Source organism: Channa argus, chromosome 18, assembly GCF_033026475.1.
Source record: "Channa argus isolate prfri chromosome 18, Channa argus male v1.0, whole genome shotgun sequence".
Lineage (NCBI taxonomy): Eukaryota > Metazoa > Chordata > Actinopteri > Anabantiformes > Channidae > Channa > Channa argus.
The window spans coordinates 5,991,111-6,016,407 of NC_090214.1; the positions used below are offsets into that span (position 1 = coordinate 5,991,111).

The window sequence follows — 25,297 nt, forward strand, 5'->3', positions numbered from 1 at the left end:
AGTGGGGAACCTCCCTGTCCCAGCTATATTTTCTTTGTACAACATGTAGCATATAATTGGATCTAATTTAGGAGGCATCTTAATCACTGAAGATTTGTACAACTTGCAATGTACTGAATGAAAAACCTATATAAAACATTTTATGATTAACTCTACATTTGCATGCTCTATATTTGTGTTTACAAATACCTTGTGATTGATACTTTTGTTTTTAGCAATAATCTAACAATATATAACAATCATTCATTCCTTTAGATGGAGCATGAATGACTCATGAAAGAATTTAATACTAGCATTGAATTAAAAATATATATCTCCAACTTGACTTTCATGGCAGCACTCTTTACTAAGGTCTCTGGTTATGCAACGCTGTGTGGGTCGTTGGGTACATTAACTACTGCAGGGTTTAGTGCTCACTGAGTCCTTATATACTGAAGCTGGTTGAATGTAAATTCCTGTACTCTATATTGTATACCAGTTTAATTTCATAAAATTGTATTTAAACTTTGTTTAACGGAAAAGTCTAATTTAGTCAGAGAGCAAAAGGAGAGTCCAAGCTGGCAGTTTAGTAGCTTACACAGTGGTGCATAAAAAATTTACATAAAGATATAAAAGTGTATGAATATTTAAAAATGTTGCACTCGGATTAAAACATGTTTTGTATTTGGTATTTAGTATCTTGTGAATTGTGAAGGCCATTTTCCTTCCATAGAATCTGATGTGAATACAGTTGGAAAATAATCAAAAATAAGAATATATTATCATATAAAAATGTGTTTATGAATCTCCTTACATATCTAGTATTTGGATTTTTGTTTCTGTGGTTAGCTCTATTCAAAAGGAAAATACTGAAAGTAAAAGAATTAATCTGCTAGATCTCATTTTTTTAGGCAGAAGCGCTTCTCAAATATGAAGATTCCTTGTTTTATTTTTCATCTTATATTGAAATGAATATGCAGTATGTGATTTTTGACTGTTGGTCTGATTCAAGAGAGAGAGAAATATGAATATTGTCCAGCCTTTTCTTAGAGAAATTATGGCAATTTTCACAATTTTCTGGCTTTTTACTGAGCTAATTATTGGGCCGATATGAAAAACTGCTACTGTTGTTGCAGTGTGTTTCAAACTTTTTTTCAAAGCAGAAACAGTGTCAGACATTTTTAAAGTAAAGTGCAGCAGCACCACCTGTAGGTGAAAAGATGAACACCCTTCGGTTCCTGTGGTATGTATTTCGATAACATATAAAATCCTATATCTGTCTAAGCACAAAAATCACTATAGCTTTGTGTAAGTGACTAGAAATAAATGCCAATCACATCAGTTATGTAGAATTAAATCTCACTGACCACGGCGCGTCCATATTGGATGATACCAGCTGCAAACAGCGTATTGCAAAGTTTTACATAAGTACATATATGTTATCCTAATTAAATGAAAGTTTTTGCAGTGTGCTATTGAATTTTAAAGTCATTTAAAGGCATTTTTATGGCGCAAGCGACGATTTAAGCGACTATGTTATATTTTATTTTATATTATATAAAATCATTTCCCCTTTTCTTAACCGACATGGTACAGTCAGCGGGCACTTGCACCATGGCGCTGGGGAGACTTGGTAAATGTTGTCGGTCGTTACTACATGCACCTTCGAAAGGAGTATTTTTTGGTGTTTTGCAGCCAGGCTGGATTGAAAGTTGCATAGGAGGTAAGACGAACAAAACTCGTTATAACATGTGTCCTGTCGGAAACACAAGTATCCAGCTTGGTTTAGACATAGAGAAGCTAACAGTTACATTAGCACGTTGTACTTAACACGCGTGTGTAACGGTCCTGTGTTTACTGTAACTTATTAAAATATATCTGTTTAAACTAAAACTGACCTTATGTATCCACGATGTTGTCACACGTGGTTTGTTGCAGCCTTGCGTTAACGTTACCTCTTCTGATGGGACAGTACTTCGGTTTCTTGGCCAAAGATTTGTGTGTGTCAGTTACTTGACTCACAGAAAAAATAAGTAAATAAAAATAAGCCATTGATAAAAGATTAATTATTTAAACAAACAAAAAAGCACCATATAAAAACAAATCTTTTTGACACAGAATCCTTCCTCCAGACTGGGCTGCCAACATGTAGGGACGGATAAACAAACGGAACACTCAGATTATATAGAGTTAATCTGGATCTTTATTATATTTTTTTTTTATTATTGTATATTTACTTAAGTACTGTATCTAGCATGAGTATTTCCATTTAATGGCACTTTATCTTTCCCCACAACTTTGTGTCAGGTGTATATGTTGTACTTTTTACCCACTACTTGTATGTGATAGTTATGATATAGACTAAACATAAAATGTGCTTATGATGCCCTGCTAATTTAATGTTAACACTTGTTTACTCAACATTTACTTGCAATTAAATACTTGCATACTTTTAAGTACTACGTAGTATATGGTGTATTCACATCTAAAAACTGTTTCCCTGTAGCTAAGAGGCATCTGTTGTCAGAAGATGTGATTAAACTTGAAGACTTTCAGCAACGGAAGCTGGCTGTGGCTCATCTGGTCACTGGATCAAAAGGTGAAGGAGTCGGTGGTAATATTTAGTCATTTGTATCTTGTCTTGTGTTATACATGATAAATAAAGGCTCATATTCTCACCTGGTTTCACAGGAAATTATATTGAGTTATTCAGTCAGAAGCTACTGAGGAATGAGCTTGTATTAAGAGATGAGCTGAAGCTTCTCCTTCACCTGTGCCAGTCTGCAGATGACATGGTGATAGCCAGAGATGCCATCTATAGGTATGTACAGTACACCCTTGTACTGTACACAAGTTTTGAACCTCCTAAGAAAAATGTAGATAAGATAATATGTTGAATGTGGTTTTATAGATGCTCTTTTCATTTGCACTCCCAAGGTATCATGCAGAGAACAGAAACCTGGCGTATGGGGAGTTTAAGTTTGGTCCTCTTTTCATGAGACTCTGCTATGAGCTGGGTCTGGAGGAAATGGCTGCTGCTACAATTACAGATAAGGTCAATATTAAATTGACAACTACTCTTGACTGTTGACAAATGTGACAGAATGTGTTAAAGTTTTGTGAACTGAATAATACCATTTCCTCTCACCTTTCTGAACAGAATATGATAGGGTTTTTCAATGATGCAACCTCTTTCAACATCACTATAGACATGTTATTCACAAAAGGCTTATATGAAAGTGAGTGACAGATCAACATTTTGGTGTTTTATGTCTCTAAAATTATTGTCACACGTGTATAATAATCCAAACTTTGCTGCAGATGCTCTGGAGGTACTGAGAACTATGAGGAACCAAAATATATCATTCAACAAAGACACACTAACACTGGCGACTGGTATCTGCTATAAACTGGTAACATTTTTATTAATTCAACTACAATTTTAATTTAAAAATATCATGTTTCTGGGGAGTTTCAGCATGTGCCAGGTGTTCATTTTGCACTGATGTCCTGTTTTATATTCAGAACACAGCAGAGTCATACAGGATCTGCACAGCTCTCATAGAGGAGAAGCAGGCTAAAGGATACTTCATCCCCAGACATGCTTACTGCTTTGCTATTGCATTAGCACTTAGGAGGGTTAGTTTGGTCTTTTTGCTGTATTTTTCATTCATGCAGATTATAAGATTATATTATTTTTTTAATATAATCACCGCATCCGTGTAATATGATTTTTTTTTTGTTGTTGTTGTTGTTGTTATTCCAGAATGACATCGAAAAGGCACAGTCATTGTATTCACAAATTATGAACACAGACAGCAGAATATGCCAGAATTTGAAAGTAAGGATGCATCATACACTGTAACTGTAGCTTACATGATTTCTTGCTGTTACTGCTTAAACCTCAGTGTTTTATTGTGGTTTAGGTGTTAATATTGGCAATATCAGGAGCAATGAACGATGCCATTTCCATCTTGTCTGCTGCTACATTATCTAAAAGTCCGTACTTTGTGAAGAAACCAGAATTTTCTCAGGAGGTGGTGAGTCACACATCTGACACAGATTCCTATATTTCCCCAAGCGAGGGAGTAAATAAGGGTGTAGTAACAAAATGGTAAATTAGTGCCTGATGCCTAGTGGGTTTTTTTTTTTAAATGTTTATAGGAGCCATTTTTTCTGCTGATTAATATGAAACCAATAACAATAAGTTACAAGTAAGTTGACTTGGTAGCTTCTTTTGACCTGTTTCAGGTTGATTTGCTGCGTTTGCAGAGTGAGGGTGGGCCACATATGCCAAAAGTGGAACAGCTAGTGACTCAGCTTGAACAAGCTGGTCAGGTGATTCAGCAGACCCTCGATGACCTGCTGTGCCACACACACAAGGGAAATAGAAGAAAACAAGCACCTGTATTGGAGGAGCGGAGGACCAGCCGAAGGACTCTGAGGCCACTACAGTCCACACTGCTGTCAGAATGAGGTGGTCTGATGGAAACTTACAAACCGGGACTCTACACACAGTCGACTTTGTCACCATTATCTACCTTTCCTGAAATGCATACACTTTTTCCTATGCAAGACTGTGTTAGACTTTGGTCCCATATTTTGTCATCCCTTGAACAAAATGTAACGAAAAAGAGGTCACAGTTCATGTTTGTGTAGCGGGAACTTTTAACAAAAAGCTGCAAAAAGAAAAATTACAGAGGAGACACCAGTTAAATGGCTATACCTGTACTTGCACGGCAAGGATCACATATGACTAACATGAGTGATTTGGGAAGAATGTGCTTCATATAAAGTTGTGAATGGGAGATTAAAGATGACTTGGATAATTAAAAAGATCAAATCAGGTAAGTTTTGCCATATTTAATGTTTTTTATCAAGTTTTTCAGTAGTTTATGGCAGACTGATACAAATGTATAGGTTATATCATCTGACCTGCAGTATGCACCTTTTTGGTCATGTATCAACATTACACTCAATTCCCAAAGCCAAGTCATTTGCTATTCCAACAACATAAATACCCAGTGATCAGTGAAAACCCCTGATGGTTTTTAAACAACACTTATAGTCCTGTAGATATAACTAGTTATCAACAAGTTTTTTAACTATTTAGAGTGGAATAAAATCACCCATCTTCTTCCCAGAAATGCTAATGAATGGCTATCACATTTGTTTTGGTTAGAAAGCTGGCAAAACTTGAGAAAATTGTTCTGTAGATCACCTATTTTTTTAAAAATGGGGAAACAATATATAATAAAATGTTTCATGAGTTTAGGAGGTGGCTACTTGGTCTACTGTTGTAATCATTTATCTATTATGGTTTTGTTGTTTTGGAGTTCTATTTGTTGACTGCAGACTCAAAAATAAAATTCAAAATATTCACCTAGTTAGATTCTGAAACGGTTTATTGAAAGAAGCAGAACAGCAGAAAATGATTGCATGCATGTGTAGGAAAATTGAAAACAAACGGACTGGCTCAAAGGCAGGTTCATTATGAATTGTATTATTATTTGGTGACCGAAAAAAGTTTAACTACATTTTAACCAAGTGATTAGATTTGAAAGTAAAGTGCAGTAAGAATTCATATTTAATGTAAATGGCTATTGTTCGAACCCGATTTAACGCAGCTTTCCCCGCATGTAAACAAACCATGACGTACATTTTAAAAAACTCCCACAATGCCCCGCGTGTATCTGCCGAGTAGCGAGCGAGCAGCATAACAACGGATCGGCAACGGGGACCCAAGTGAACTGTGTATTATTTTAACCCATTGCAAAGGACAGTTCGTGAGAGTTTCGTTACATGTATAATATTACGCGACGTTTGAGCACGGATGCGGTGATAGCTGCCTCTTTTCGCCAGCTGGTGGCAGGGGCTTTTTAGCATGAGCTAGTCGGTTAGCTGGTACTGGGTAACGTGGGAAGCTGTGTGGAACGCTGCTGCAAACAGGCAGCCGGCCTCAATAAAGAAGTGACAAAAGAAAGGAAAGTCACAAAGCAGATAGTGAAATAGCACCTGGTCCCACTGGACGGAGCCGCAGTTAAGCAGTTTGTGACATCTGCAAGTAGGACTTTTTTTTGGTAGCTTTGGCTAACTTGGCTAAGCAAACACAATGAGCACCGAGGAGACGGCAGCGTCCACTAAAGCCACCCCGGACGATGATGGCATGACATGGTGGTACCGATGGCTCTGCAAAATAGCTGGGGTTTTAGGAGGAATATGTAAGTTGTCAACGTCTTGGAGTCTCTCGACAAGTGTGATACATGCCAAGTGAAAACACCACTTCATGTGTGCTGTATCCTAGTTTATTCTAGTATTTTAAGAAGGAGTTTGATGTTTTCTGTATCATTTTGTTTTCATTTTATTGTCAGATTTTTGTCACACTTTCTTTAGCCTAAGTGTTTATGTGAATGCTAATTGCTGAGAAGATGAAAATGGCACCGGATTACAGTCTTTTGATTGTATCTACGCTACACAACATTTGAGTTGCTCAACCAGCCAACACAAAAGCTTTGTCACAGCCCATTGTCGCCCCACTGCAGCTGCCACTATCGGGCACCGCCTGTTTGCCTCGCCTGCTTATTTAACAAGTTATTCCTAATTTACTAGATACGAACTCGATAAATACACAGATAAGTCCACAGCAGGTGAAACTGCAGTGACCTTTACTGCTGGCTTTGTAGTTTTCCAGCAGCTTTGCAGGCCTCTTGCCGGTCCTGCTCCTTCACGGTGACACCAGAGTCACAGAGCCTGTATCACATTCACTACCTGGTGCACTGCATATTCAATGAACTCTGTATTATTAAGGAGGCCGAATGTTCTCAAGGAACAGGTCATGCTACATAATTTGAACATAGTTTCTTCATGACACTGCTGCTTTATCTGTCCTGACAGTTCACACAATACAATGGGCACATTTGCCCTCTGTTCTTTGGAGATTCTGGCTGAAAGTGTTGATGAAAGCTCTGCCTTCTCTGGTGTCACTGCATGACCAGGCAATTACAAGTTTCATAACTGTGATTTAGAATTTGGCAAAATATCAACCAACACATCCCTTACACATAGCACCGATTTCGAAATGATAGAAATTATAGAATAAAGACAGGATTGTGACTTGCTGCTGTGAATTGATTTTGTTCTGAGAAATAAATTGGGATTTTAGACCGACACAATAAGGTGAACACATCACTTTAGCCATCATTAAGTGTTATTAAAGTGTTATTAAGATGTTTATTAAAGTAAAGGGTTGATGCTCATGAAAATCCAGTATTTATCAGGTTGATTGGGTTTTGTTGATTCAGCTTTTGTGTTGTCTTCTACAATTAACTAAATATTTTTTAACAGTTTTGGTCTATTAGTTGGACAGAATATACTATTTGAAGATGTTCCCAGAGGGGTCTGGTGAAATATACCATCTTTCGCCTTTTTATTAGTTTTATTGACTGAATAATTGATTGAGAAAATAATTGACAGATGAAAATAAGTTGTGTTAAGTTGTTTCCATTTGGTACAGACACTGAATAGGAAACGGAATTTCTCTTACTAATGGGGATCGAACCAACAACTGCACCACAGCCGCAGATATTGTAGATTAATATCTACACATTGAACATGACTCATATGTTAACGCACCCTAATTTTTATTAGGATAGCCTATATCGAGCGAGTACAGATGGTAACAGTGCATATGTAAAAGGAGTGACTACACCTAACAGACACATCCATAATTTTAAGATCTATTTTGCTCTCACCTGTCTTACAGTAGTCTAATAACAACCCTTTTGTGTTGTTTTCACGCAGCCTGTGCCATCTCAGGAGTGTGGAACTGTGTCACTGTGAACCCTTTAAATATTGCTGCAGGGGTGTGGATGGTGTAAGTCTTTAATTCTGTTAAACCTGCTTTGACATAGCATAGCATAAATTGGCTTACTTACATTCCTGGATGTAAGTAAGCCAAAATGGACACAAAATGTCCAGAAAACTATGGTATATTGATTGAGGTGTAGTGCAGGCCTTGTCATCTACATGACTACATGTTGATGACATCTCAGCATTGGATGCATGGTGTTTTACCTCACAACCCAACAAAACCACCCGTGGCTTGTTTTTCAGTCCCTCTCATAAACAAAACATGTTAAGTTCAGCATTAATTTACCTCACTGCCATTTGAGAATCTTTTTTGCTGTTGCCTTTTCAGTAAAGGTGAGTGTGAATTTTGTCTTCCGGTGCTGTTTAAATTCCTCCATACCCTCCACCATTTGAGCCACCACTGCACAAGTATTGGATGGAGGCGTTACAGGCTGACTCACTGCTGTGTTTGTGTCCTCCCCTCTTGTCTCAAGGTTGACCGCCTTCGTGCTGTTCTTGTGTGAAGTCCCGTTCTGTTGCCAGTTCATAGAGTTTGCTAATGCAGTAGCAGCCCGTGCAGACAAACTCAAACCCTGGCAAAAAGCCTTCTTCTACTGTGGGTGAGGAAAAACTTTGCCTTGTAGATGTTTTCAGGCACTAAGAAAATATAGGCAGCTGTTTTCTTCTGTACTTCACTATATGAAAATAATATTTTTTTAAATGTGAATTTCTATTTTTAACATTACTAATGTGTTGGACATGCTGTAGTGGTTATGGGCCTGCATGTAACATAAGATTTACTGACTTTAGTTTTTCTCCTCTTTGATTGCGGATTTTCAGGATGGCTCTGTTTCCCATATTATTGAGTTTCTCCTTCACAACCTTGTTTGGAAATGCCATTGCGTTTGCTACAGGAGTTCTGTATGGTCTTGCATCTTTAGGCAAAAAGTAAGTTGTCTACTTAATATCATTTATATATAATTGTTCTGTATATTGTTGAATAAGAGCTGTTGTAATGATTCATATCTCTTGGTATCTCACTCTAAAATTCCAAATTAAAACAGACTCCCACATTAACAACAGTATTCCACATTCTAATCAAGGTTTAAATTTTGTGCTTGAAAGTTCTAACAATGGTAATGAGCCCATTTATAAATGCAAATTAACTTCTGACAGGGTCATCTGTGTAATTACTAATAGTTACATGGTCATCTTCTGCCATACCTGCTTTTTCTTTTGTTTCGATCCACCTCTCCCTCCTCATAACTTTATGTTACCCCTTCTCCTTTTCTTGCATTCTGCTTTCTTTCCTTTTGTGTTTGTTTTTTTTTCTCACAGGGGAGACGCGGTGACTTATGCCAGACTGAACCATCAGAAGCAGGGGGATGAAGAAAGAATGACAGGATCGACAAATGGGGCTCCAGAGTGAGGCACCTGCCTTCCCATCTTCCCACTTCTTATTAATGATTTTGTTTTTGAGCCGACTTCCATATGTCCTCCCTTTTTCTCCGTCCTTCTCCCCTTACTATAATTTTTTTCACTACATAACAAAGATACCCTGTTTATTTATGAACTCCTAACTGCTGCATTCTTGTGGTCCTAACCTAATAGTATCCTAACACATTGATGTTGGATTCATAATATTGTTTGGTACCTAATGTGAAAATGGATCACTCATTGATTGGAGAGGTTTAGATTCAAAGTTGTGTTTTAATGGTTTTATTTCTTCTTATAGGTTATAGGTTATGTTTATGACATGTTGCCTTTTGTTTTGTTTGCTACTGTCAGTTGTAAACTCAGTCTTGGCAGGGAAACTTTAAGGTACAACTTTGTAGCCCAGTATCCTTTTAGGAAATCAGAATAGATTGTAAAATGTACATAATTGACTTTAGGTTATTTACTGTGACTTTGTGGGTGTGATTCAGAGTTGTGTGACTACAGTGGGTAAAGAAAACATCTATAACACAAGAGGTTCAGACTTTTCACAGCTCTAAACTCATTATCACAAAGTTTTGGGCAGTGGGATTTCCAGGGACATGGGCTATGAATGTTTCAGTACAGTAGAGTAACAGTAAAGACTTTGTGGTTGGGGGGTCATTTTATAGTTAATGAGATTGAACAAACATTAGAATTTATGATGAAATTTATTAGATATTAAATTTACTCAGTTGCATAGTTTTAGTTGAAGTGAAAATTACCAGCTTTATTAAAAAAAAAACTGGCTTAATTTTCAAATCATGGAGAATTATTACCAGTGTTTTCCCGTATTTATGTCGTGAAATGTGACCTTTTATTGCTGCTTTTGGGTGTTTGAACAGCCACACGCTGTCTCGGTTTTCAACACCCTTTTAACTCTTATGGTATAAATGTACAGTTCACCCACATCATGGTATTTACAAAAGTGATATTTGAAGTCAGTTGGATTTGCTTGGGATTCTTGAAGACGTTTACCTCTCATCCAAAAGCCGCCTTCCCTTTTTCGACCTTTTAATGGGCCAGAGTTTTAGTGTGTACGTGTGTGTGTATAACCAAGAGTTCTTCACAAACACACTCACTGCTGTGTCCACAACAGAACAAAAATATGAGGCTTTTCAGCAGAGTGCGATTTATTTTTATTCCAAAACAAGAACCAAGCTTTCCAATAGACATTTTGAGTAACTCTGGAAATTACTGTCTTCTGTATCATACACATAACAACTTTGAATTACATATACAAACTGCGTGATTTTAACACCTGCTGTGCACATGCAACTCTGAACTGCACCCTGAATGCATTTTAAACACACACAGGCATTAGGGATATTTTGAACATTGGGGAATGTAACTGGTATACCCAAAGAAGGTATGTTGTTTTATTTATTTTTTTGTTTTTTTTAATGTAGTTTTCTGCCTTCTGATATTTATTTTCCAGTTAGTTTAAGCTCATTCCTGCACTACACAAAAAGCTTTCAGGGCATGGGTCACGTTGTTATGTATGAATCCTTTTGTTCAAGTAGTAAAGTTATGTGACGAACAAATGTACCATTTTTGTTTATAATCAGTTTAATATTTGCTGTGTCTATAGTGAGTCTTAATTAGTACACCACTGTCCCACAATCCATCACATTTTAATGAGGCAAAGAGTCTTGTTTCAGGGACTGATTGGTCTGTATCCCACATTAAACCATTAGAGCCACGGTTTGCCTTTGTTACTCAGCTGAGGTCTGCAGTGGTCAGCTATTTACTGTGTTGTTTTGTTGCCTTGCCTTTGTTGTGTCATCAGTCCTAAGGATGCGTTCGGAGTAAGTGTTTACACGTAGCTCTTACAGCTGCTTCTGTCTTACTGGCTGGTCAGGATTATTCACACTTAACCACCAACTCTCAGGTATCATACTTGCGCACACTTACAATGCACAGTGTACAGGTACAGTTAACAGGTAACCGTTCATTCATAGATCATAGGTGTCTGGTCGCTCGCTTAAGCATGCGTCTGTGAAATGACCTCTTAGAGCTATTGGTAAGACATTTAAAATTGCTCACAAGTGGATAAAAACTACACACACCAGCAATGTGCTACAGACAAACACTACAGTTTTAAGGCTGTGTGGAAGGTTAAGAAAACAACACAAACGCACATCCTTCTGTCACCTCAGCTTTGATATCTTATTCTGTGTTATCCAAAAATACATTTACTAATTCTGCATCTGCAAGGCTCGAGTGTCTCTTTGCTGTAAGGGTTATGTGTAAGATATTTGTGTTGTCATGTGCATCATGATCCTGTTTTAAACTAACGAATTAAACAAACTTGCTACTACCACATTGTTGGTTTCTTATGTTTTCATATGTAATTATTGCAGCTGCAACTGAACACGTTTCCGGCTTCACCTGCTTTGAGTTGATACTCAGAGTATGTGACGTTTCCTCATGACACTTGTATATAGAAAGATGTTAATAGATTAAAGATAGATGATGTCATTGTTCTAATGACAAACATTGTATTGCGTAAACATCAATTTAAAAAAGCGTTTTTCATTGGTGGGATACTTTAAATATATCTTTTGAAACATTATGGTGCACCGATCTGGCTGCTTAAGAGCTGTATTCATTGTCTGTAAACCTGCATTTTAAAGCAATGATGAGCGTCTGGCATTCACACTAATGTGGCCCACACTCTGTCATTGTGATTAAGCTGCTTCAAAGCGAGTCCTTTTCATTGGTGTGCTTTCTGTATTCTTCCCTCTCTACGTGAAACCGCGCTTGTGACATCAAGGGCACTTGAAACCATATCGGTTATTACTTGAACTGGTTGCTATTGCAGAAAATAGCCTTGAGAATTTTAATAAAACATTTAATTTAGTATATTTGTATGGAGGATATGATTAACACTCAAGTTTGACCCTTTTTGGTTTATCCTTGCTACGTTTGACTGGATGTATAAAAAGATTGTGTTTTTCTTTCAGCATTTATATAAAGGCTATTGGGGAAGTGTGCATTTTGAAAAAAAGTATAAAACATGGAATTAAATGTCAAGAACATTCTTTTGCATTTGTCCTCTGTTAATCATCGAAGAGCAACACCTGAAAGAGGTTTTCAGGTCATGAGCACTGAGCAGTTCCTCACAAGATGTCTGTTTTATCACAGATATCCAGGCTAGACCCTAGACGTTCCCATTGTTCCCATTTGTTTATAGACTGATGCGCGCTTTTCTTCTGAGTTATCGTTCAGGGTATTTTGATCTAAAGAAGCGAGGTTCATTGTTTTGGAGATGTCTTCATCAGTCTGACACAGTGGCACATAAGAGACACCTAGCTAAGGAAATTGAACATATTTACTTATATATTTAACATTTCACTAATATGACTTTATATACTTCTATGTATCAAAAATGCTTTTTGGATACTGCACATATGTTAACCTCTGTAGTTTGCCATTTGTTATATCTTTTAATCAGCTTTTGATAAAACTTTGTACCAGTTAATTTGTTTGCTCAACTTGCCATAAACTTGTTTTTCAAGATGACTGATATTTGGCACTACAACACAATGATCCAGCTCCCAGTCTCATAGCTACAAGCTTTTCTGCACGTCTCTGTGAGCCTCATTTCCCCTAATCAACCTGCGATGGACTGCTGGTATTTTCTTGAAATACTACAGAACTCTGACTCATCACGGGCTGCTTTATTTTCTCCCTATTTTTTTCTTTGTAGCCGCTGTAAAAATCATACGGTGAAACTGTGAACCATCTGACATCATCACAGCAGAGATGAATGTAACATCCTGATGAAACCAAATGGGGAAACTCTTGTTTGGCGTTGCTAATAGATAAATGACAGGTGGTCGCTTATACGTAAAAAGAGAGAACACGTTAAATAGGGAGCTTCACAGGAAAGCTGGTTTGGTAATACTTGGACAGCTAGCAGTTTCCTGCCATTGTCCTGCAGCAAGATTGATATCTTATTTACATTTTATCGTATCTGTCTTGCCAGTTGTCTCCATGTTTCTCCTGTTGTGTCCTTTACCACATGTTAGCATTTAAACACACCCTTTGCATTACATGATACAGCTTCTCTTACTTGCATTTGAACTTTAATTGTATAAGTGGTCTGCAACAGGACCAACAAGATGGGAGGTTTGGATGTTAAAGGTCATATAAAAGGTTGCTTTTACTGCTGGTTAAAGCCTGTTTAATTGCTTCATAAAGTCAATCATGGCCACCTCTAAGCATTCAGTTAAGCCTGCATTATGTCAGCATTGGCCCTTTCTTTTTCATATTTTAAGCTTATTAATTTTCACTCTTAATAGCTTGCCCTTTGAGTGGAGATTGGTGGGATTTAGTTGTGGCACGTGACTGCCCCTTTCTCACATTAGATCTTAATTCTTTTTATTAGTATGATATATTAATATATGCTGCCTCTCAATTGCATAGTAACCAAGTATGGACAAAGACCTTCTCTTTATTAAGTACTAATATTCCTTAAACCTCTGGAAACGTGATAAAAATGTCTTTTTAACAGCAGTCATTTACGTTGAGCAACCAACAGAGGGCACCGGGACATCATTTCAGTATTCAGCATTAACCCACCAATTATTTGAGTGTGATTAATGCATCATGTCAGTTATTTTTTATGGAAACTGAAGGTGCAGATACAGGAATATGTATGTTTTGTGTAAATACCATCAGGTGCAGCAGTAATGAGATGGAAGTTTGATTAAGCATCACAAGAATCGACGCCTCATCATTTTCCACTAAATGACCAGTAAACAGCCATTTATTATCTAAACAGAGCTGTTTTGTTGCAGACATCAAAACAATTTATCATGCAAGTGATAATGGCTCTTTAGTGACTGTTATCTGCCCATAGACACACTGGGCTCCTGTGGGAAAACTCCAAGGACGATGAAAAGGACCTAATAAGGTTTGTGACAGGAATCTTGGCCACTCGATCGGCTTCCAGGCTCTATAATGCAAAATACAACTTTAGAGATGTCTTTTATGTTGAGAAAAACAACCAGAAGCTCAGGGCCTACAATAGAATAACTGCATGAGGAAATAAGAAATAAGGGAGATCACAACATGGAATCTAAGTTTTTAATGTGGTAATGATTCATCATATACAACAATTCACCTATTTAGACCTTTAGTGCAGTTAGACAGTGAAATAAACATGACTTTGACTTTATTTTATATTAAAACAAATATATTTCATCATAAGTTAAAGACATTACAAGTAAATACTTCTACTCTAAAAAGTAAAACAAACTTGATAACAAAATAATATGCAGTTATACATTAGGCTAATATCAGATTACTGATGCACCGATGTTTCAACAGTTAGGCAGCAACAATTGTTTGTTGGAGCTGGTGAATATGGAGTTAACTTAACTTTTCGGTAGTGTCATTCATAACAATAACAGATTTTATCTGAAAGTTATTAACTGCAGGTCTAATTAATGTAGTGGAAAAAAAACAGCAATAAATGTGTTGAAGTGCGTGCAGCAGAAAATGCAAATAAGTAAAAAGCACATGGACGTCTTTTACTCAAATCCAAACTGTTTCGTGTTTGATCAGATTTTTATTTTTTGAAAATCCTACTTTTATCTCCCTGCATATTTGCCTTCAGGTAGTCGCCCTTCTCCCCTCCCGGGAGGCCTAGCAGCCTATCAAATGTTCCCCCTCCTGAGGGGAGGACTAACTTGTCTGCTGGATTTCCTCCCAGCTCCGGGTTGCATCATGCCTGGGAACTTTGCTCCAATGAGGGACTCGCTTTGTGCACTGTGGAGGCAGAGAGACGGCTGCAGCGTTGCCACCGCCAACAACGGGACGTGGATTCAAATAAAACCATATCATCTGCTGAGGGAAGAGCGGCCGCTTCTTGACGCTTAAATCCCCCTGCGGCTTTGGAACCAGACGCCCTCCGTGCCGCTGCGTTTTTGGCTGAAATCCTGAAGGAAAACGGGCAGACGTGTCCCCGTTGACGACGGGACCTTTGAAGCTCGAAGCAACAACAATGGACTGTCTTTCCACCGGGAACTCACACTTGGAGCTTCGCTGTTCACACACATGGGATCGTAGCGCGTCCAACGCAGTCGACCTTCGTGCGCTCGGGTGGTAAACGGTGTTTGCCGTGTGTGTCGTTGGGGGGGGGGTCTTTATTATTAGTTGGAGCCCGCGATGCCCGCGAGGAACAGGTACAACCTGGTGGATGATGTGGCGGACTCGAGGGTGCCGCTCCACAACGAGGAGGCTTATCAACATGGGATTCATTTCCAAGCGAAGGTGAAATAAAACCCGACGTTTGCTTCACGTTTTGGCACCTTTGAGCCTCACTGTCCGGGTAGAGCCGGGATGTATATTGTGTTGATCTGAAGCGAAGTGGCAGGTGCACTAGACCCCTTCAGATGGGATCCATCCGAAAGTTTGAACACAGGGTCCATAAACGCACATGTGCTGAATTATAGATGTTGAATCCTTGGAAACTGTGGTGTCCATATTTGTGATGGTCAAAGCTGAACTGGGCGTATTTTCAGGGTATTCAGGGTTTCTCAAGTCTTTGAATTGCTAACCTCTAGGGGTGGAAACTTATAATAATAAAAATAATATAATTTTTGGATTATGAATCATATATGGGAGAAAAGGATCACTGCAATGGTGTAAAACACAGAAATGAGGCTCAAACCAGCAATTGCTGATAATTGGACTCAATCGATCATCAGCATATTTGCAGATTAATTTTCTGTCACACAGCTTTGAGTCATCGCATAGTCCAGCTGCTAATTTAAACAATGGTGGAAAGAGTTAAATCAAGGAAGTGTTACTGGTCCAAAGTTCAAACTCAAGGCTCATCTGTCTGAATATTCAGGTTCCACTTTGTGCTCTGTCTTGTTAACATAACCATATCATGGACACAGTGTATGTTTCTTTGCTTGTTTGGAAATACAGCACTTTTAAATTAAAAAATGTAAAGTGTAAGAGAACACAAAGTTCTATTGTGCTGATGAGCATCACCAGTATAGGCAGTTTAAAAGTCTAAAATATCATATAAATGATTCTAAAGTTTGATGCAGGTCACTTATTGGCACTTAAAGAAATGCAAATTTTGTTGAATGAGCTGCACAGGGAGACCCTCTTTCACATGTAAGCAGGAGTTGTTACTACACGATATCAGGGAGTAACTGCAGCTGTTCTTCTAATACTTATGATTGTTTACAGTATGTGGGGAGTCTTGACGTGCCGAGGCCCAACAGCCGGATGGAGATTGTTGCAGCCATGAGGAGAATCAGAGTAAGATGAAAACGTACTGTAATGTTAAGACACACACACACATACACACACACACACACACACACACACACACACACACACACACACACACACACACACACACATACAGACACACAGTCCTGCGGTGATTGTTCCATAGACGAAGGCAGAAACTAACTTCACAATAATACATCAATCTCACACACGGTACAGAAAGAGTGCTGTCAGATGAAATTTGGCTTGAGAATGTATTGATGCGTGTGCCGGTCGGACAACAGATCACGACTTCTGATGTGGGAGAGTGAGGCCGGGATGAATTCTGTCGAAAGAGGAGGCAATAAGAGAGGAAGATTGCTCTTTGTATACATGTTTGCGAGAGCTGCAGGACACTGTGTGTGTGTGTGTGTGTGTGTGTGTGTGTGCATGCTGTTGATGCTTTTGGTGAAACTCAGTCTTTTTGCGCTGTGTTGAGCTGATTCTTTATTAAATTGTCACATCAAATCAACCTTTTTATTGTTTTTTTTTTTCACTTTCACAGTGAATTTGCTCTATTTCTTTTCCTAGGCTTGCTGTTTTAATCCATACTGGTCAGTGGTTAGTGTTACTGCAGGAATTGTGCAATCATTTTTCTCTGTCTGATTGTCTCAGCAGTCCTGCGTTTTTCTCCAGAAATACAGAAACACACAGGGGAAAGAAATGTGTGGTTTCACTTTTGGAGCTAATAAAGGCTGAAATGTGGATTTTTTATAATCATATTGGGAAGTCTCCCATGTTCTTTATCTGGGGTCTTGCTTTGTTTCGGTTTCAAAGAGTGGGTTTGTGGGTGACTGCTGTGTTGCTTGAAGTGTGTGACACCGTGTGTGTTTTAAATCAGAGGAACCCCGCTGTTAGAGGTATTTTAAGAAAACTAAACTCATCTACAAAAGTAGGTCTATAGAGCAGAGAGAGAGAGAGAGCAGACTGTTTATGAGTGTGTGTATCTGTATGAATGGGCTGAGTTTGAAGATAGCTACTATTATTTCCTGTGATGTGATTCCCAGACTGACAGATCAATAATGTTGTACAGCAAACCTGATCATCGGTGTGATACACTGCAGCCTGAGGGAGGAAATAAAACAGAGGGAGGAACAAACAGGCAACGATGCATTTAACTGCTACATGTGACCATGTCTCTAAAACTACGAAAAAAAACAACAACACATTCACCAGCATCTATTTATATGTTGTTAGACCATCGTTTTGTTGGCAGGGACAATGAAGTAGGATGCAACTCATGGCAAAGTGTGAATTAGATGTGGATTGATCCATGTCTGAGTGAGTAAAACATTACATCAAAACGAGAGATGCATTCATGTTTTTATCAAACAATCTGACAGAAAATGAGTACGAGGTCAAACTGTTTCTTCAACAAGAAAACACTAACTTGCATAAGTGTGTTGAACTGAGCGAGGGTTTGTTTTATTGCTTTTTTTCCCCAGCTTTTTATTCTCGGGCAGAAGATTGCAAATTGTTAAGTTGTCTAAAAAGTTGAAGAAGTACATCTTACATAATGGCTAATGCACCTGCTGCTTGTGCTGCCCCTGGTTTTGTGCCAGCTGCCTCCTTTTTTTGGGTTGAACCTCTCACACCGTGCCTACAGCGTTCGAACACGAGTGCTTTAGAGGGCAGACACAAGCGTTTAGAAATGTCAAGTCAAATGTAATTAGCTTTGTGTAGATGAATATTGACTGGCCTCGCTGACGTTCTCTCATGTCTTTGCACAAAAGCAAAGGCCTTGTCTTTAATTTAAAAGCCCGGCCCTTTAGGCAAGAGACTGTGCCGAGGCTCAGTGGAGCTGAGTGTGATTAAAGAGAGTGAGGAATGAATTGATGGCAGTGGGAGAAAGACTTGAGAGGAAGTCCTGGAATGGAGAGGGTTTGCGTGGTGGCTGGCAGAGCCATAGTCGTTTCATCTCCCTGGGCTAATCTCTTTCGTCTCAGCCGATGTGAGAAAACACGAGCGAACATGAGACGAGAGGGCGAGTGAGAGCAGAAAACACAGCCCTGCTCATTTCGTAGCAAAGGCTGACTCTGCGTTGGTGCTAGTTGAGTCAAAGTCTTCGGCCGTTTTCCACAGACCCAACACACACCTGCCGTTCCCACAGCGAGAAAGTGAAAAGACATAATTTTGCATCCCATGGATCCTTTCAGAGAAGCTTTTTGTTAAACCTTCTCCCATTATGGATGACTGGTCCCACTGTGTTGGTCTGTGAGAACTTGCTTCATTCAGTTTGACCAGTGGCATAGAAACGACCCCAGCGGTGTGTATGTGCGTTCACACTCACGAACTGTGAGTGTGTGTGTGTGTGCTCCATAATAGCGAGTTCCTTTTGCTTTTTAACAACCTCTTTGATTAACGAAGCTGAATGACAAATGGCTGCTGCATCTACATGGAGAGATGTGGTGTAGCCATCCATGGCTCACTGCCTCAGTAAAGGACGAGTCTGGAACTTGGGGAAACACACACACTCTATTTACAGGAGGCCACTGTCTCCCTACAAAAAGAAACAAGTTTAGGGCTATTCTCCCCACCTCGCTCATGTCTACGTTTCCATCATTCTCTCTCTTACTTCCTCATTTCCCGCCCCCTCTCCCACCTGCAGTGTTGTTTTCCTTCCACTTCCTCACTCTCTTCCTACCAAAATAGACTGTCTCAATTTAGCCCATCTCTGGCTATCCACTCAGTGCTGACTGGAATAGATTTTTAGGCCGAGGGCAGGCCACGCATGTTTCCCTTTGAATTTTGATCAGCACTAATGGGATTTTAAGTTTCCCTCACATGTCCATCGGGATGCACCCTCCCTCCTCAGGCTGACAAATGTCTCCGTGGAAATCTTCTCTCCATTGGTCCTCGTGTTTGTATGGAGCATCTTGCGATAAAGAAGTGAACTTTATTTTGGTTCCTGTTCACTGAGCCTGTGATAGCTCACTGAACTTAGTCAGTCACGAGCAGATTTTAAGATGTTGAGAGGGCTGTGATGGGAAAGCATTCACTTCAAACCTTTCAGAGAGTACAGAAGAAAGTTTTACTTGTCATCCATTTGCATCGTGGTGCTTTACTCAAACTGTGCCCTAAATTTTAGTTAGATTTTGAGAAGTGCAATCTGGAGCCGAGGATTCTGTTAACAAAGAAACCCATGAAGCTTTTTACAGCTGCTAAATCATCTTGTAAGATTAAGGCATCTGCGTTGCAAAGTGTGTTTGTTAATTAACCGTTTTGTTTGTTTTCTCCATACACAGATCACCAGCTGTCACTCATTCATTCAAAACTTCGATTTGGCTGTTTCTCTCTTTCTTTTAGTTAATTGCTTATGGTCAGCTAGTCAAGACTAATGCTAATCCATGCGCAGAAAACACAGGTTACAGATAACATACTTTGATCGTGCATGTGTGTGCTGCACAGAAGAGACATTACACTGTTAGGCTAATAGCTACATTAGATTTAAAAACAGATGCTCATCTAACAACACAACCATGTGTAACTGATGAGTCAGAACCAAGCATAAACAATTCTGTTGTATCACTGTATGTTTGCTTAACACATCCGCATGTCTTAAAAATCCAGGAGAAAAATGGAGCACAGCTTAACTCAGGGGCAGTTTTCAGGTCTGCAGTGAAGTGGGGTTGGTTGGTCTGGTGTTTTCTTTCTGTACCCGTATGTGTGAATGTGGGATAAGCTGTATTTATGGAGGCATGATAGATAATGCAGGGCATTGTTTTCATGGTGAATGCAGCCTAACCTAATGGCAGATGTACAACAGCATAATAGGTGACCTATATGGGTACTGGATTAGATGCAGTCTCAGCATAGAAAGGGTGTAGTTACCCTTTGTTTAGCCAAACATGGCAAGAGTGGGTGGGGGGTTCATTATTTTTCTCCACTGATTGTCAATTCCATGAACACTGTGTAAAAGTATTCTTGCAAACTGGGAGATGGCACAGTGAAAATCCTTTTGCAAAATATGTGGTTCTGTGCTCCACCAGGACCAAAACCTCATGCCCTAAGAACCGTTTCTTCCCAGCCGGGCCGCGGGCTCTCACTGACACAGACTCTTGCCCCGTGAGTCACATTAATGCAACTTTTATGTTGCTGCATATTGCCCAGCAGACTGTCGTTTTTCTTTCCATTTATTCAGACAACTATTCCTAAACATTGTAAATCGTAGTGCATCCTCTCATTTATCAATTTTTTTTTTTTTTTTTGTGGTAAAGTGTTCGTTGTGTGTGTTTTTTACTGTATGATAACATAGACACATTTCTTGTGCATAAAAACCTAGTTCTATAGCTGGCTTTGGATTTAACGTTTTGGTTTTTTCAAATTAAAAAGGCAAAAACTTTTGGATTGACTTCAGTTATTTTTCTTCAAGAAAGTCACTAATATGTCAGGAAGTGTCAGCTGTGGCCCTGACTATGTACAGTGAGTGAAAGAAGGATGGAAATTCAGTTAGAAAAACTACTTTTTCTTTTTTTTTTGCTAGTTATATTTAACAAATATACTGTCATATTGATAGGATTTTAAAATATACATGTGGTCATAGCTGTGGCCAGAAATGTTCCCTAGCATGCCTGCTACCATTTCTACCACCTTCTGTATCTAATCTCACCTAAAAACAAACTGAACAAGGGTGTGTGTGTGTGTACGCGTGGATGCATTTAGATTAGCTCATTAATTTTCGCAGCAGTTATGAAATGGATCACTGTAAGAGTTTGTATTGACATTTATGGTCCCCAGAGGGTTAATTATATGTAAAAACACATGCTTGCCATTTGATCTGGAGTTGACCATAGAAGCTCGCACCTGTTGCTCCAAGGCAACATGCGTTGTCTGCTCATAGATTTGTGATACAAATCTGTACAACTGCGTGGTTTTTGTGAACCTTCCTGCACTTTCCTGCTTAAGCTCAGCATCCCGGCAGTAAAAGAGCATATAGATACACATGATTGTCTTTTTGTGGTCTCCAGGGAACAGAGCTTTGACTATCATTATGGTCATAGTATTATGCTACAGTTTAATTTGTCCAGTACTTTATGATCCTAATTTGCAAAAATGAATGACATTCGTTAGTATCTCAGCTGCTCATTTTCTTCAGTTCTGATTAGTAAACATAAGCATGCTGACATTGTGAGGGTTGTCTGCTACATTTCAGCATGTTAGTATTATTTCGCAGCATGTTAGCATGCAAACAATGATGGACATATTTAGGCTTTTTAATTTGATATCCATTTATTTCTGTATGACATTTTGACCACACCTGGCAATCATTGGATATTAACCTGTAGGTCAGAGCACCGCTCTGTCTACACCTCATAGAGATGCTCGCTTAGCTGAACGGCTGTTGTTAGGGGGGACTTTTTGTTGCGAGGATCTTTTGCAGCATGAGAGAGGGAGTGGAGCACTGTCATCGTGCTTCTTGTTGCACGGGCTCAGTGCTTCACATGTGATGATAAGAAACATAAGTCTTCTTTCTTATTTTCCTTTTTGCCCATCACTGCTTCTCTGGTAATTCAACCTCTAGGTAATTCTCTGGTTTGCAGACTTACAAATTCAGATGAATATTTTATACAAATTCATCCCAATTGTTGCGACAGCACGATCAGATTTGTTCAATTGCATGCTTAGCCTCAGTTCGCCTTGTGATGAATGGTGCTGTTGTGCTCCCGCTCCCTCTCACTATTATTCTGCAGATTTGAATTGACCACCAATGTCAGGTCTCCCTGGCAACCAGTTCTGGCGCGAAAACCTGTCTTTCTCAACTTGTTTTCAGGCTCGTGATGTGCTCGAAGTATTTTGCGGATGTTACAGTGAGTCATGAATATGTGTAATGACAGTTTCACCAAACGTAGTTGATATTTAACAATGAAAAAAATTAAATGCTACTTTTTACATAAACTCATTCTCTATTACTTTATAAACATGTGTCAGGTTTGTAAGTTGTGATTCTTTGCCTGGGAGCATTTTTTCTCAGTGGGAGTGGGCAGATAAACAGAGCCTATTGTATTATGGTATCATTTGTTGGATAATGATTGAGGAAAGTGCTGCAGGCCTTTGAGCTGGCAGATAGTCTGCCCTACTTCTGTTTGTGTGTGTGTGTGTGTGCGTGTGTGTGCAATCATCTCACTTCTCTCATCTTGTTCCAATGTGCTACATAGAAAGCCTCAATTTCTCATTCTCCAGCTCCTATCATTGAACCTCCCCATACTCTGATTCCCTTTTTGTTTCACTATCTCCATCTCTGTCTCTCTCTCTCAGTGGAGCTACAATTAACTCTGCATCCTTTCACTCTTGTGTCTCACGTCGTTGTCGGGTTAAAGATGTACGAAGCGGTTCCAAGTTTTAAAGCTTCAATCAAAAGTGGACATGAAATTGCTGCTGAAGTCTTGGTGTTAACACCTTCATTAGAAGCTGTGAAATCTTCCTAATGGCTGTTTGGTACGATTTAGTAACCTTTGTGTTTTCCATATGTGGTGACAACAACTTTGCTTGTATAACTTCAAATATTATGGACAGCAAATGATTTAAATTACATTTAAAAGTTACCAAAGTGAATTATCGAGAGAAGTGAGAGAGAAAAATCTCTCTTTAGTGAAATGTATTGAATTATACTGCAAACTGCAGTTACCCAGATCAGATATCAATCAGGCTACAGCAAGCTGCTGGTTGGATTATTTTATAACTGAAAGCAGGCAGAAGCCCCGATATGGCTCTGTCAAAAGGTTATAATACACCTACCCGCACCAAGAAACCTCAGTTATTACCCGCTAGCTTACACACTTACTTTTGCATAGGTTGGACTTTTCCAAATGTAATGTGAAATCAACACTGATGTGGACTGTAGTTTTACAATGCCCGTCGATCAGTGCACCACTTTGATCCAGACATTCAAGATCCCCAGAATATAAAGCCATCTCACTTTAGTGACCCCATGACTTTGTCACTAGCTCCACCTTAAGAACGTAACATGCACCAATAGTGTCTTTTATGCTATTGTTTTAGAATCAATCTGTGAGATTCTAGACCTGATTGTGTGCAGGATGTCAAAATGTGCTGAATGTCTTTTTTTGGACACACTTAGTGTCATTTTCCTTCGGTATTTTTTTATATATGTCAAAGGAACTAAATATAGTCCCAGTAAAGACACGGACCCTTTCATACATTGTGTGCATTTCCACTGAAAAAGCCATTTTGTCTTTGTGCTGTCACTGAAACATTTGCTCTGTTGAGTTGGATGTGTGGCTCACGGATGCTTTCAGGAATCCAGAACTTGTCAGTGAGATTGTGTTGTGTGCTTCAGTCCGTTGGTTGCCCCCCCATTACACCCTAATTGGGTAAATGATGTGAGCAAAGTGCAGCAGCTCATCCTGAGCACTGCTTCAACACTGCCGTCCACCAACAGCAGATTCTCTGCTGTCCAAATGACACATGTGGCTGGAACTTATATTAATGGCATATACTTCTTGCAGAGGGTCATGTCCCCCCTTGTCAAACTGTCCAGTCATTAATGTCTGTCACCTAGACAGTAAGGCTGCTATGGATAAAATAAGCCTAAATATGAATTTTTCCTCGTGATTTATTGTTTATGTAAGTTGCTTCTCTGCAGTCAGACTTTGAGAAGCTGTTTTGCTGCATTCATTGTTATCTTCACTTGCATCAACCCATCAGGGCAGACAAACTGAATGGCTAATGAGAGAGGAGACAGCCTCCTACCCGCCTAATCATATTCACTGGAGGCATTAGCATATTTTTGGAGACAATCTTAATTTCCCAAACTCTGTACTTTTTCCTTTGCTTCTTTTGAATAATGTGATCCCAGTTGGATTTTTCTGTAATCTTTGTGTTTGACTGGCAGGATCTCTCCTTCTTTCTGTCAGTGTGTATGTTATGAAGCCTGAGCATCTCACAGCTTTTCCTTATCTTGCTCTCTTATTGTCTCTGTGTCCCAGTGCTGTCATCTACATCAGCCCAATCGAACAACTAAAGGAGCCGGTGACTTCTCAACATTATCCTGGATCTAATATCTCAGCTAAAACTTTCTCTCATAGTAGTTTTTCTCAAGCTTTCTCAGCATCTCAAGCTTTAGATTTGGCATTTTGAGTGAAAAGTCTTTGACTATTCATTCCCTTAAAGTTTGAGAAAAATATGTTTATTTAGAAGTAGTAATACGATTTGTGATCCCATAGCTTTTCATCAGACCCCTTGTTCTTCATTTACCCTTTGATTTATGAACAACTAACCTGTAGTAATACTGTACTATAGATACAAATACAAATGATCTAAAGTCTATGGGGTTTCTTTATTGGTTTTTGGTTAAATGCCTTACAATAAAGTTTTAGTTACCATAAGATCAAGTAATTTCACATTTTTCACTATTATTTTACTTTTTATTTTATGACAAAAATGTATCAGTTCCTACCCCACTTGTTCTTTTTATGACCTTTTACATGTTTTAATAAAGGTTGTTGTGAACAAGTGGCTGAATCGGACTGCAGAGGTTGTCAGGAACAGTAAAAGTCATCACTCCTCATCAGGACAAAGGTCAGCAGGGCCACTCATGGATCTTATTTTCCAAGCTAATGGGGGGAAAAAAAGTCCATTGGCTTTATGTCAGGGTAACAAGGAAAATGCTAACTTCTGGATTGGCCTACAAAAACACATCATTCCTACCGCACTCAGTTTCCACCAGCCTCATAATAAT

The 25,297-nt window shown here is 39.0% G+C and overlaps 3 protein-coding genes across 9 annotated transcripts in view; all 3 read left to right on the forward strand.

The window, feature by feature from the left end:
- Positions 1 to 1,566: 1,566 nt before the first annotated feature.
- Positions 1,567 to 5,365, forward strand: ptcd2 (pentatricopeptide repeat domain 2). 3 transcript variants are annotated; one of them, XM_067484320.1, is made up of 10 exons: positions 1,567 to 1,702; positions 2,486 to 2,578; positions 2,671 to 2,800; positions 2,917 to 3,034; positions 3,140 to 3,218; positions 3,301 to 3,392; positions 3,505 to 3,618; positions 3,746 to 3,820; positions 3,906 to 4,019; positions 4,231 to 5,365. In XM_067484320.1, the coding sequence occupies exons 1-10, from the start codon at positions 1,567 to 1,569 to the stop codon at positions 4,453 to 4,455; spliced, it is 1,176 nt and encodes a 391-aa protein (XP_067340421.1). In that variant the 3' UTR covers positions 4,456 to 5,365. The 3 variants fall into 3 exon arrangements, with proteins under 3 accessions (XP_067340421.1, XP_067340422.1, XP_067340423.1); XM_067484321.1 differs by lacking the exon at positions 3,906 to 4,019 and having other exon boundaries at positions 1,575 to 1,702; XM_067484322.1 differs by lacking the exons at positions 3,746 to 3,820; positions 3,906 to 4,019 and having other exon boundaries at positions 1,575 to 1,702.
- A 281-nt stretch (positions 5,366 to 5,646) lies between these two features.
- On the forward strand, positions 5,647 to 11,620 carry cacfd1 (calcium channel flower domain containing 1). Of its 2 annotated transcripts, XR_010911587.1 has the most exons (6): positions 5,647 to 6,200; positions 7,780 to 7,852; positions 8,322 to 8,447; positions 8,668 to 8,775; positions 8,892 to 8,963; positions 9,166 to 11,620. XR_010911587.1 is itself a non-coding variant. In XM_067484323.1 (5 exons), exons 1-5 carry the CDS (start codon positions 6,092 to 6,094, stop codon positions 9,254 to 9,256), a joined length of 507 nt encoding a protein of 168 aa, XP_067340424.1. In that variant the 5' UTR covers positions 5,653 to 6,091; the 3' UTR covers positions 9,257 to 11,620. The 2 variants fall into 2 exon arrangements, 1 of the variants encoding a protein (XP_067340424.1); XM_067484323.1 differs by lacking the exon at positions 8,892 to 8,963 and having other exon boundaries at positions 5,653 to 6,200.
- A 3,282-nt stretch (positions 11,621 to 14,902) lies between these two features.
- The window catches only part of si:dkey-34e4.1 (carboxyl-terminal PDZ ligand of neuronal nitric oxide synthase protein), a 45,922-nt gene continuing 35,527 nt past the window's right edge, over positions 14,903 to 25,297 (forward strand). The window contains exons 1-2 of one of the 4 annotated variants that reach the window (XM_067484625.1): positions 14,903 to 15,582; positions 16,516 to 16,587. In XM_067484625.1, the coding sequence (XP_067340726.1) occupies positions 15,478 to 15,582; positions 16,516 to 16,587 (177 nt within the window). In that variant the 5' untranslated portion in view covers positions 14,903 to 15,477. Of the gene's footprint in view, positions 15,583 to 16,515; positions 16,601 to 25,297 lie in introns of those variants that run through there. The other 3 variants (XR_010911613.1, XM_067484620.1, XM_067484621.1) reach the window with 3 other exon arrangements.

Excerpts from the sequence above, each read along its gene's own strand:
- cacfd1 (XM_067484323.1), top strand. The coding sequence starts at position 6,092 with ATGAGCACCGAGGAGACGGCAGCGTCCACTAAAGCCACCCCGGACGAT. Across the intron at positions 7,853-8,321 it reads GCTGCAGGGGTGTGGATGGT|GTTGACCGCCTTCGTGCTGT; the intron begins GTAAGTCTTTAA and ends TCTTGTCTCAAG. Across the intron at positions 8,776-9,165 it reads CTTGCATCTTTAGGCAAAAA|GGGAGACGCGGTGACTTATG; the intron begins GTAAGTTGTCTA and ends TTTTTCTCACAG.
- ptcd2 (XM_067484320.1), top strand. The coding sequence starts at position 1,567 with ATGGTACAGTCAGCGGGCACTTGCACCATGGCGCTGGGGAGACTTGGT. Across the intron at positions 2,801-2,916 it reads GCCAGAGATGCCATCTATAG|GTATCATGCAGAGAACAGAA; the intron begins GTATGTACAGTA and ends TGCACTCCCAAG. Across the intron at positions 3,821-3,905 it reads GAATATGCCAGAATTTGAAA|GTGTTAATATTGGCAATATC; the intron begins GTAAGGATGCAT and ends ATTGTGGTTTAG.